General features: G+C 43.9%; 2 protein-coding genes across 2 annotated transcripts; one reads left to right on the top strand and one right to left on the bottom strand.

Moving 5' to 3' along the window:
• Nucleotides 1–185: 185 nt before the first annotated feature.
• On the bottom strand, nt 186–6140 carry srp72 (signal recognition particle 72). The gene is made up of 19 exons (XM_028416811.1): nt 5990–6140; nt 5369–5489; nt 4993–5113; nt 4746–4889; nt 4551–4662; nt 4445–4476; nt 4204–4328; nt 4064–4121; nt 3846–3977; nt 3631–3759; nt 3378–3450; nt 3189–3253; nt 3004–3099; nt 2655–2758; nt 2389–2466; nt 2014–2151; nt 1885–1922; nt 1648–1807; nt 186–886 (listed from the first exon to the last, which is right to left on the bottom strand). Exons 1-19 carry the CDS (start codon nt 6087–6089, stop codon nt 706–708), a joined length of 2007 nt encoding a protein of 668 aa, XP_028272612.1. The 5' UTR covers nt 6090–6140; the 3' UTR covers nt 186–705.
• A 559-nt stretch (nt 6141–6699) lies between these two features.
• Nucleotides 6700–11136, top strand: leprotl1 (leptin receptor overlapping transcript like 1). The gene is made up of 4 exons (XM_028416335.1): nt 6700–6806; nt 7425–7500; nt 8235–8421; nt 8855–11136. The coding sequence occupies exons 1-4, from the start codon at nt 6791–6793 to the stop codon at nt 8969–8971; spliced, it is 396 nt and encodes a 131-aa protein (XP_028272136.1). The 5' UTR covers nt 6700–6790; the 3' UTR covers nt 8972–11136.
• Nucleotides 11137–12343: the final 1207 nt, after the last annotated feature.

Genomic DNA, 12343 nt, shown 5'->3' on the forward strand with positions numbered 1-12343 from the left:
ATTAGTTCAAGGGTTAAAAAACGAAAATTCCCTCATGTTATATTCTACTGCTGCTTCTTGTTTAGTCCACCAGGTGTCACTAGTTCCGCTCTTTTTAAAAGCTCAGCCTGTTAAATATAAATAAAGTCAATCTTAAGGAAACGGAATGGTTCGATGTGTGGTTCAGACATAAGACAGTAGACTTGTCACTGTTCAGAGTTTTATTAAGACTTTGTGTGTGGCCAAAATACTCTCTCTGAAACATGCAGCGGACACAACTGTAACTCCGTTCATCGACTTCTGCCCGACACGGGAATTCAAAAATAAATATATCGCTGCTGAAAATAAAAACATAATAAGGAAACGTGAAGCAGATTATTTAAAAATCCAAATCTTAAAGGAAAATTCCACCAAGATCAGAGGGTACTCTGCAAAAGCAGTTTTCTAACATTTAAAAAAAACAAGATTCAGCCTCTCGGTGCATGAATGATGTAAGGTCCCACAAACAGCGACAACTTTTTCTAAACTAGCAGTTTTTAAACAGTTTTCTGAGGTCCTACAATGACATTTTAGTGGAATTGTCCTTTAACCGTTTCCTGCCTGTGCTGTATGAATGAACGTGGAGTGAAGGGGAGGTTCTGGTTTAGATAAACAATCTGAACAGAAAAAAAAATGGCGGCTGTTTCAGCCGTTCGGATGTTGACGGCCTTCTTCTTCGTCCTCTGATTACCAGCCTCCTTTTCCTCCCTTCTTCTTCTTTGGTGGTGGCTTCTTGCGCGTGGCGCCTGAGGCTGCAGGTTTCTGCTGTCGTGGGGGGACCACGCTGCTGGTGGGGGCCGCAGACGAGCCGGACGCGGATCCTGGTCTGGGGGAGGTAGGAGGGCTACTGGCGGTTTTACTTGCGTCCCTGCAGAGAGGAAAAGCCAGAGTTGGTCATGAACTCAAACCGCAGGACGTTTCTGCACTTTACATATTTAACTATTCCTGTTTATCCTGCCTCTAATTTCCAGTCAACACTTCGCATCTGCTGTAGAAAGCCTGCAGATCAGTCATGTGACTGACATGGTCACTAATGAGTCAATCATGGCTGCCTAGTGGCACTGAGGCGGGCGATTATTTATAACTAACTAAAAGCATTGCATTAACTAAAAGTTAATGCAAATAGTTTGAGCATTCAAGAACCAGCAGACTCTAAGGATGGTGATTCTCACCAGGCTGTAGTGAGATGAGTGTGCAGATTATATAATCCCACAGAGGCTAATCTGAGTGGATGTGAGGACGTTTACATGTCTGGACACTCACAGCGGTCCTGCGATTCTGAACAAATTGCAGGTTTGCAATCAAAACAGTCAAATAAACCAACATAAAAACACATTTCCTCCTAGTTTTCTACATCTTTGAAGGATCTTTTCGGATGTGGGATCATTTTAATGTGCAGACTAAACCTTGCTGCCTGTTTGCTCTCCCACACACTCGGTGTTAAGGTGTAATAATCTTTATTCCTGCACAAACACACGAGCTCCTGCACTCAGGGTTAACTGGCAGTGAAACAAAGGGACAATCTCAGGTGTTTTTCCTCCATTAGTGGAGCTCATTACAGGAAATTGCACCCAGACAGCTCCGCTGGCAGCTGACCGGCACATGTTTGAGATGGCGGGGTTTACTCACAGCTCGGCTGAAGCTCCGACCGTCGCTCCCTGCGTGCCTTTTCCTATCTGCTCCTTCTTCTTGCCCTTCTTCTTTCCTCTGTAGTACGAGCGCTCCCTCATGGGCAGCCACCTCTCAGGGTCAGGGGACGCTTTGGGGTCGCAGTTTTTGGGCAGTTTGCCTAAAATAAAAATAAAGATTAAGTTTATAGATCATTTTAACAGTATAATAGGTTTAAATGATTTATTCTATTCTCACCTTTCTTCTTCTTCTTCTTCTTTTTGATCTCCACTTGGCTGTGAAGGAAGCACAGAAGCAAAAACAAGGTGAATTCTCTGTGACAGCCGCGAGCATCATGAAGCTGCTGTGATAGCAGCGAGGACTTACCCCTGCTCTTTGGGGAGGTTTTCTCCGACGACTTTAGCAGCTTTTTTCCTGACGTACGTAGCCCCGTGAGAGTTCTCCAGCTCGTCCACGTCCACATTGAACGACATGGCGTCCGCAGACGGCAAGTGTTTGCTGAGGCTTTAGAGGAATGCTAAGGAGTTTTCATATATGTAGGGCTGCAGATGACTCCCTTCATCTTATATTTTAAAATTTTTTCACAACTATCTGCTTTTTAAAACCACGAAAACATTTCAGTTCATGCGTTAATGTCAGAAAAGCAGCAATTTGTCTCAGGAAAGAAGCTTAAAACAGGGAATGTTTGTCATAGAACCTGCTTCAGCTCAAGCGTCCTGCATCTGTCAGGTGAAAGGATACGATTTGGCTTTATCTGTGTCCACCAGAGAATACGCAGAGATGAGTTGTGCCAGCGTGTGGATATCATTCGTGTTTTGCCTGTGAAAATGCAAAGAAAAGTTTCATTCCTGTGAAACGTCCAGCAGCTGTATAATGATAAATAGTCACGCCGTGGGAGAGTTTCGATAAATATTTTGGCAACAAGAAGCCGAACCAGCAGCTGGGAGCTGTTTCTTTGTCTTCAAATCCTTCACACATGTCGAGTGTTTGTCTGCGATGTAACTCACTTCCACAGCTGCTCCAGATCACTGATGGCTTCTTTTTTCCGGCCGTACTTCAGCTTGAAGTTGGCAGCTTCTCGTACAAGAGCCAAGTGTGCAGCAGATCCGGGCTGTGAAGGAGGAAACACGACGTGTTCACATTATGTTATTCCCTCCAACCTTGATTCAGTACACCTACGACTGCTCAGAACAACAGCTCCGATGTAAAGGTTCAGTTCTTAGGGAGCCACGTGTGCAACATGAAGCAGATTTTCTTCTCACAGTTCTGTGGCTTTAATCTTTAACTATGGCCTTTTACAATTAACATGACATCTACGAGCAGATGTGAGGTGGAACCGGTGAAGCGGACACAGACCTGTTCAGACTGGTAATGCTCGATAGCTTGTTTCAACACATCGATGGCGCTGTCGATGTCTTCTTCGTGCGAGTACATCGTCACCAGAGCTGAAACCTGCGAGGTGCCAACAGCACAGTTTAGATGGATCACATGACTCCATAGAGCTCAGGATGACAAATAGAGAGCAGCCGGAAGCATCTTACCATCCCTGGTTTGTGCTTGAACTCTTCGATGGACCTCAGGACGTCACAGGCTTTTGTCACATGACCTAAATACCAACACTTTGTTACATTTTGGAAATATTTTCCCACAGATTATTATGAGGCAGCAAAAACTGAATGAACCTCTGACGACTTGTTTCCATGTATGTGTTAAGCTGTGAACTGTGGTACCTTGTACTAAATAGAGTTGTGCCATTGTCAGTTTGATGCCCGAGGCGCTCTCTGGATTCTGATCTGAGAATTGCTGGAAAACAGAACAAACTCAGCACAAATGACCTCATAAAGCTGAAATGTTCAGCTCACACTCTGTGCAGGCACACAGAGCGAATTCACATAAAGACATTTATGATATTTATGACACAGTTAGGGGAATTCAGGCAGGTTTTGGTGGACGTGAACGGTCATCAGCCTCTGTCGTTCATACCTGGAGCAGCTCGATGGCTCTGCTGTGCTGCTTCTCTCTGCACAGCTGAGCCACCTGGATCAGGACCGGCCGCGGGTGCCCCGGATTCTGAGTGTGAAGACCGGATGCCAGTTTCCTGCACTGATCAGCCTGATGATGACAAACGGCAATATAAACAAATTTATGACAAGTAAAGGTAGAATGACAAAGAAGATCTTCCTGCGTCGCTGCAGTACCTGGTTAGTGTACATGGCCAGCAGGGCTTTGTTGAACTCGATGGCCTGCAGCTGCTTCTTTGCCAGTTTGTATTCGACACCTTCAGCATTCGTCAGCTTCACCTTCTTCTTTGAGTCGAACACATTTTGGTCCTGAAGGAAGAAACAAGCACAGCAGAAGCTTAGCTGCTCTTTAGCAGCTGCCTTTATCACCAAATGTCGGCAGAAGTTCCACCCACCTTGTTTATTGTGATGATGTTGTTGGCAGTCACAGCGAGCAGGCCGACATCAGAAGGTCTGAAGATACATTAGAATTAGAACTACCTCAACGTGTTCAATGCTTTGTTTCTAAATCTGATGGGATGAAGCTTGGACTCACTTCAGCTTGATGACCTGGTTGTAGAGCTGCAGCGCCTCGTCTGTGCGACCCTGTAACTGCATCACATACGCCATCTGAGAGTGGATGACAGCCAGCTCTGACTCGATGTCCTCCTCCGTCACATCCTGGGCCAAACAAACAGTGTGATCAAAATGCCGTACTGAGGAAACATGTTTAACACGTGAGCCAGGTTTCTTAAATAAACAGGTTTAAATGTGTCAGAAAATGAAGAAACACTCACAGAATCATCTGCCAGCGAGACTCTGCACAGCTCTGTCAAACAACGATCGGTTAGTAGGACATTAAAGAGCAGAAACATCCCACAGAGGGAACGTACACAGACTCACCTTCTGCTTGTCGTAGTTTATTGAAGGCTTCTGTGAGCTGCCCTTGTCCAATCAGAGTGCAGGCAGCATTGTAACAGAGCTCATAGGTTGACTCTGGAAGACCTAGATCGTCCTACAGCGGATAATGAAACATATGTTGACTTATTCAGAAGAGCATCGCTTGATGAAAACGTGAATAACCAGAGGGGCACTGACCATTGGCACTTTCTCCCACTGACTCGTCGCAGCCACCACAGCGGCGAGGTTAGTCTTCCTCTCCTCCTCATACTCGTCCTGGGAGTTTCTGATCAGGTCTGTGTAGACGGACTTACAGTCATCGTAGCGTTCCAGTCTGTATAACTGGACAATGAGAGAGCTCCTAGTAACCATGCACCAACTCTGACAGAATAAACTATCAAAAAGCACAGAGTACTATCATCACTGGTTGGTCAAACAGCCTCACCACTTGACCGTAGAGCTCCTTCAGCTTGTCTGTCTGCTCAGCAGCACCTTCAATGGTCTTCAGGGAACTTTCCACTCTGTTCAGCCGGTACTCACAGTAGGCTTTCTCAAATACAACGTCACTGAGACAGAAAGACAAATAAGATGTTTTTAAAGAGGCAAGTACCCACTCATGGCACTTGTTCTTAAGATCTAAGCTCCTGACCAAGCTGCTGAATATTAGAACAAATATTTCTACTGTGGCTCTAAATCTGGGAAACGTTTACAATTAATGTCAACAAAACAAGACTACAACGGCAGTATTATATCTGATATAACACAAATGTGTTTTGTGGTGTGCATAGATAAATGTACACGTGTGACAGCACATTGATTACCTGCTCAGCACTTTTGAGTAGGTGTTCATGACATTCAGCGCCTCTTTGAAGCTCCCATTCTGAACAAGGCAAACTATTTTACAGTGAAGGGCCGTCACGTCATCCTTGGTTTCGTGCAAAACTGTGGCAAAAAAACACAAAAACATAAATCAGTATATGCAGGATTATTTAAAAAAATATCTCGACTACACACTGATCTTTATGTGAAGATATGATGATCAAGTGGAGCTTAAACAGCCACTGTAAAAGCTGATTAGCTTGTCATAAGCTAGCTGGCAGGCTAGGGACACGTCAGTAAATCAGAGACAGACGGCGCCTTTCTGGAGTTTAATAACCTTTGATTATTGTGCAAAATACACTCAAACAGCTGAAGCTGAATTCTATTAACATACAATATACAACAAGAAGCTGATGCATGAAGGCCCGTGTTTGTTTTACAGAGTTGACAGTTTGCAGTTTGACCACCGTTAGTTTAGCTACATGCTAACAGCTGGTCATGCAGCTAGCTCCTCCAGTCAACCAAGCTAACTAGGACCGTAAGAAAAACCACCGTCTATCTGCTGTTTTAGCTCCGCTCCGGTTCCGTTTGTAAAGATCTTATTGCCGGACACGAACACCTACTTTTAGTGAGAGCTTTGAGGGCTCTTGTGTAGTCTCCATTCTGTCCGCAGCGATTCACTTCGGTCCACAGCGAAGCTACCGACACACCACCGCTCGCCATCTTCGCTGAATGGACCCTCAAGACGGCGGAAGCAGAAAGTGTTCACTTCCGGGTTCAATAAAAAACCCGTATTTGGTTATTTTTTGTAAACACATTTCTTAAAATAAATACACAACAGTTGTAAATTATGATGTAATCTCAATGTTAATAGAAATATTACATTTTTTTAATAAAGAGATATTTAATTAGCGGTGACGCAGACGTGTGATGCCTTCATCACCAACGCGTAAATCTGGAATAAAGAGAACCGTTATGCTGCATTTACAGGATAACAACAGAGGGACAACAACAACAACAACACAAAACTTTTCCAGTTTCTTGTGCCTACTGTTGCGCTCATTCTGAGAGGTTTTAATCTATCCATTAAAAAAGCAGTGCAACGACTGCAATATTGTCCTCCTCTGTGTACATACATTTGTACCGAACTACTTTTAAGTACTGTGTTTTTCTCCCATCGATATTTGCCTAAATTCTGACACATTCAAAAACATTCAAATATTTTAATTTACTATTAAAAACACACAAAGAATGTCTGATACTAGGAAAAGCTTGATTAATCGCTGTTTTGATGTAAGCGGCTATAATTCCGACATTCCTGTTGGCACCTGAAGGCGGCGCGCCGGGCAGAGTCGGGCCCGGCAGACGCGGAGAGGGCACTGTTGTCATTCGTCGGGGCTGTGTCGGGCTTTTGTCCAGGAGAAATGGCCGGGATTAAAGGTAAGCGGTGCCACACTCCTTTAACTTTAACCAGCACCTGAATTCCGCCTCGGGTTATATATATTTGTGTAAAAAAAAATCGCGGGAGAATCAACACTGATTGCGTTTGTCATTTTCCGCTAGCTAACGGTACAAGTTGTTAGCTACAGGGCCAAAACAGACGTTAGCATTAGCTGTCTGATTAACGTGCACTCTTTTTGTACAAACAGAACCGCTACGTGCTTCACATAAATATATAATTGTAATGCTGCTTTATAAATCCATTTTAATGGCATCCCATTTTCACTGGTATAATAACGCGGTAATTACCGTTATAATGCTAATGCTAGGTGCACCTTAACTTCAGCGGCGCAGATTGGGATGCTGCGCTTGTTACAAGTGAGCTGTCCGGATTAATTTGCTGTTAACAAGCAACAACACAGACTGTGATACTTTCATAGTTTAACATCAGAGCGGCTTTGGCTGCTAATGTAGCTGTTACACGTGAATCCAGCTGATTCATCACATGATAGCCTCGGTCAGCAGGGGCCCAGCAGCAGCAGCAGCAGCAGCCATGAGGCTGTTGATGCTCTGTGGGTTCACTGGAGCACTGTTTAATTACACCGCCTCTTCCTGCAGCTCTCATCAGCCTGTCCTTTGGAGGGGCCATCGGCCTCATGTTTCTCATGCTTGGATGTGCCCTCCCTGTGTACGAGTAAGTACAAGCATCACACACACACACACCACTGATCCATATTTACCCAAAATGTACCAAATATATATGGGCTGGTAGTAAAATGTGGTGTAAATGTATTGAGTAAGCAGATGTGTAATAATGAAGATACTCCACTGTAAGCTGTGTATTAATAATATACAATATTATTACCATTGGTCTTATTCATTTCTATAGTAAGTAGTCATGTAATAAGCGTAAATCTGGTCATTACTGTGAACGTAGCCCTGACAGGAGGGGTCATCATCACTCTGAAGGGTTCACATTGATTATAATAACCAGATTTCTGCTCAATATTTGGATTATTGTGTGACAACTTGCTGAAGTTAAACAAAATCACACAAAATGTTAATACAAAGCATCTTCTTTAGCATACTGGGTAAGGCCCTGCGTGGTTGGAGTCACTGAGATTTCTCAGTCAGATCTGAGTATCACTGATATCTGCGTATTATAGAAAATTTAACCCTTCAGGGTGACGTTGTACTGTATACAGGACTCCAGAAAAGCAGGCTCAGAATCCTGGATCAACAGCATTCTTCTGCTAATGCTGAAGACTCAACTCACTAACAGCCAAATTATTTACTTTTTATTGGATCTTTGAATCCAAAAGCACAAGATCCTGACATTTAAGCTCCTGCTTCATATACAACACCTGTGAAGTTGGGTGCAGGCCGCTGCCTTTTATATTCACCTCTCTGTTTCCTCCCTCTCTGCAGCAAATACTGGCCTCTGTTCCTGCTCTTCTTCTACATCCTCTCTCCCATCCCTTACTGCATCTCGCGGAGGGTGGTTGATGACACAGACTCGGCCAGTAATGCCTGCAAAGAGCTGGCCATCTTCCTCACAACAGGCATCGTCATTTCAGCCTTTGGCTTGCCCATCGTCTTCGCAAGAGCTGAAGTTGTAAGTGGATTTATTGTAATTATTAAAACAATCAGGCACCTTCTTGGGAAAATATTGCAGAATTTGAAATATCAATGTATCATGCATGCTTCTGTCCACACTCAAATCCTTCTTTTCAGCAGTAAAGTACCACTTTAAATCAGTGTGACACAGTCAATAGCAGTGCTGTACTTGTGTGTGAAATTTCCAACAGTCCAACATGTCTGCCTCTGTAGCAGCTTTCTGTCTCGATGCAAACAGTTAAAACATTAAAACAAATCCTTTTCCAGAAAATCTGGCGTCTGATTCACACCCAGAAAACGTGTTGACAGGAAGAGAGACAAATATTTACCTGGAGCTGTTGTTGTTATCGTTAAGACTTTGCTGTAAACAAGCTGTGGACGTCAGCAGACGCAGAATTTGCTAACCCGACCTGTTAACCTTGGCTTCGCAGATCGCCTGGGGGGCGTGTGCGCTCGTGCTAACTGGTAACGTAGTCATCTTCGGCACCATCCTGGGCTTCTTCCTGGTCTTCGGCTCCAATGACGACTTCAGTTGGCAGCAGTGGTAAAAACAGCAGCAGGAGGGGGAACCTTAGTCTGAACTGTTTTTATTAGCATTATAATTATTATTATTATTATTATTATGGTATAACTGTTTGGTTCTTGTTGTTGTTATTTATATGATGACCACCCATCCATAGACTCACACCAAACCAGTGCAATATTTGTTTTTTTTACCACCTGCATTATGTTGACTTGACAGACATTGGGATGGAAGATGCTGACTTTCAGTTGGAGTTTTTTTTCATTTTTTTTTGCATTTCGCTCTCTGGCGTGTGTGCGGTGAGTTCTTCACCTGTACGTCCACACTGATGTGTTGAACGCTGGTAAACAGCTGCTGATGTTATCTGTGGGGGGAAAAAAGAGTCCAATTGAATGTCAAAGAGTGAAAGGACACGTTCAGGGCTGGCCATCCTTTTTCTTCCCCCTCATGTTTCCGCTGCAAGTGCTCATAAAAAAAAAAACCTCTCACAGCCATTTGATGTGGATCTTATTGGGTTTAAAGAGCCCTTGCCGATGTTGTTGTCATACTAAAGGGTGAAATTCCATCTTGTAAAGATCCTGCAGATTTTATTTCAGCTAATGTGACCAACAGTAAGCTGTGAAACTAGAAATTAATGTGTTGTAAAAAAATCAGCGGGCCAAATTTATACTTCACATGTCTGTGAGACAGCAGCAGACGCCACAGATGTGCAGGTGTCTCTGTTGTGTTACTTAAAATGTTCCATAAGGTGCGCATCGGACATCCGACTACTGGACAGCATAATCTGTGCCGACACAAAGTCCGCTCGATCACTGTGTCGATGCGTACATCCACGCCGAGTGAAATTCAGATTTGCTGCCCTCCCACCAGAGAGTGCTGCACAAACCTGGAAGTGTGTTAGCATTGTAGCACTTCCTGGTCCCTCATCCTGACGTTGTTTTCAAATGATAGATGCCTATAATATGATCTGTTGTTAACGTAAGCTCACCGCATTGTTTTGTATGACACGAAAATGTTGCTAACAAGTATCTTAACAAGGCTACAGACATCATCAAGGGCATTTGCACTGTTGGTGATGTTAACATTCAGAAGCTAATGATGCCTTTTTGCTGAAGGAATACATGAGATGCTAACCTCCAGGTTGGCCCCATCATGATGTTTGTTACACCTCTGGAGCCCTGTTACATGTTTGTGAGTGAGGATGAATCTGAGCATCCTCACAATCGGTGTTCAGATCAAATGAAACGACGTGGTACCCACACGCCAACAGGAAGCAGGCTGCTTATTCACTGTGCTGTTCTGCATCTGATACCTCAGTGTTAGTGTTTCGCCCCGTCAGGTCAAGAAAGCACCAGAATCCTGCAGCAGCTGCCAGCTAGCTCAGGATTAGCCTGAGGACAGCAGCCTTGCTGGAGACATGGCCAAGCTACAAGACTTAAGACCAGGGCTACTTATAACCGAGGCCCGGCCAGCCACTAACTGCCTCTAAGCTTTTAAATGTGACTCCTTCAAAAAGAGGCTCCGGTGACTGTGCTTGGCTTCATTTAAGCACATTAGATCCAGATCTGAGGCACACACCAGCATTCCCAGCAGAGAAACATGTCTGTTTGTCTGTATGTCTGTTACGTTTAACTGCATTAGTGGCAGCTAAACACGGAGTTAAGCCCCTGCTGCCTCTCTGCAGCACCGGGGAGCTGGAAGGAGGACCGAGCTGCAGCTGAGTGTTTTATTATTTAAACTTTTGTCCTGTAAGAACATATGTGAGCAGTAGAGTAAACATCTGTGACTCTGTTCACTGATGACGCCTGCATGCTTCTGTGTCAGCTCCTCCATGTTATGATGACCTTAGTGAAGCACTGATTGTAAAAGCAGCACAGTGAAGGCAGCTTTAAGAAAAGAAATGTACTACTGAGATGAAGTGTTCGTATGGTCTGCTGCTGAACAGGGTGCGGTCTGCGTGACGCTCCTGTAGTCTGCTGTGACTCCGCCTGGTGTGTAGCTGTGAGATGGGTCTTTCTTTCTGTTGTCTTTTTTTTTCATTTTTTTTGGAAGAACAGTATTTATTTCGTGGGACGCTTTGTGTCGATGTCCAACGCCACTTCCTTTCTACGATGTTTGTTTTAAAGATGCAGAGGTCAGCATGGTGGGTTCCTTTTATTTTCTCTTTTTTTAATAAATGCCATTTTTGAACATCCTCTCCTCTGAATGACTACAAGTGAACTGTGCTGAACAGGAATTATGTTTACCTGGACGAGCTGGTCTGTGAAGTTGTTGTTGTTTTTTTTCTCACAGGGCTCCCTCTGCTGGCCGGAGGTGGGAGAGCAGGCAGGCAGAGTGAAGCTTAGTTCAGTCACCTCTCACTGACATGTTCAGGTCTATAAATAAAAACTGAGAAGCGATACGGGAAAAGACATGATTACACAGTGTCAGTGCAGCCTCACACTCAGCACTGGGAATACTTTAAAACTCTCTATTAGCATACTGTTGGTTTTTACAGTCAAACCAGAACAGCCATTTTAATTAGTGTTAAGTAAACACAGTTCTTCCTGTTCTGTGTGCTGCACTGAATCTTGTTTTAAATCACAAAAACACAGAAAACAACAAAGTCTGAATCTTTTCTTTATGTTCAGGGGACAAAATATTTACTGTTACATCCAGATATTCATGTACAAGAACCAGACGATAAGCAACACTGGAGCTCTTCCTGTTTATATTTATAAAGCTAAGCTAAGCTAAGCGCCTGTGAGCCGAAGAGGTGCCCATTTTCTCAACTAACTTGTCACCGATTAAATCCTAAAAACTGCCCTTTTAAATGAGAATTAACAGAATGAACAGACACGTATTGTCCTGAAAGACTCCATTAAAGGTAGGGTAGGAGATTTTGAAAACTCAGTGAGAATCAGCCAGATTTGGAAAGTAAACACACGCCCCTTTCTCTCGGAGCTCACCCCGAAGCCACGCCTCCCAATCACATGGACACCTGAAGACGTGCTGCGCTCTGTGACTTCGGCCATCATGCACGTACCTCTCTGGTGCTCAGAGCAGGAAGAGAGTGACAACCAGCCAATACTCCGTGCAGGGTCCACCCGGAGGATTGGCTGATGTTTTTAGTGTTTTATAGCTTCCACAGATGATTCATATTCGTTTTAAAGTGAAACTGCAGAACTAATCGGTTACTATCGGATTGTAAAGAGAAGTTACACTAATGCACAAAAAGTGCATCAGAATGAAATCTCCTGCCCTACCTTTAAAATCCAATGTTCACACTATATACGTTACCTATATACAAGTTTTTGGCCCAACTACAGTGTCACTTCCTGGAAAACTATAGACAAACGATAGAAAAACGCTTGTCTCATTCCGCACCGAGAGGCTTGTATTAGTTTAACATCGCAGC

Source organism: Parambassis ranga, chromosome 10, assembly GCF_900634625.1.
Source record: "Parambassis ranga chromosome 10, fParRan2.1, whole genome shotgun sequence".
Classification (NCBI taxonomy): domain Eukaryota; kingdom Metazoa; phylum Chordata; class Actinopteri; family Ambassidae; genus Parambassis; species Parambassis ranga.

Coding starts and splice junctions, on each gene's coding strand:
- srp72 (XM_028416811.1), bottom strand. CDS start 6,089: ATGGCGAGCGGTGGTGTGTCGGTAGCTTCGCTGTGGACCGAAGTGAAT. Junction 4,663..4,745: donor AGTGGGAGAAAGTGCCAATG/GTCAGTGCCCCT, acceptor TATCCGCTGTAG/GACGATCTAGGTCTTCCAGA. Junction 3,451..3,630: donor GAGCCATCGAGCTGCTCCAG/GTATGAACGACA, acceptor TCTGTTTTCCAG/CAATTCTCAGATCAGAATCC.
- leprotl1 (XM_028416335.1), top strand. Junction 7,501..8,234: donor TGTGCCCTCCCTGTGTACGA/GTAAGTACAAGC, acceptor CCCTCTCTGCAG/CAAATACTGGCCTCTGTTCC. Junction 8,422..8,854: donor TCTTCGCAAGAGCTGAAGTT/GTAAGTGGATTT, acceptor TTGGCTTCGCAG/ATCGCCTGGGGGGCGTGTGC.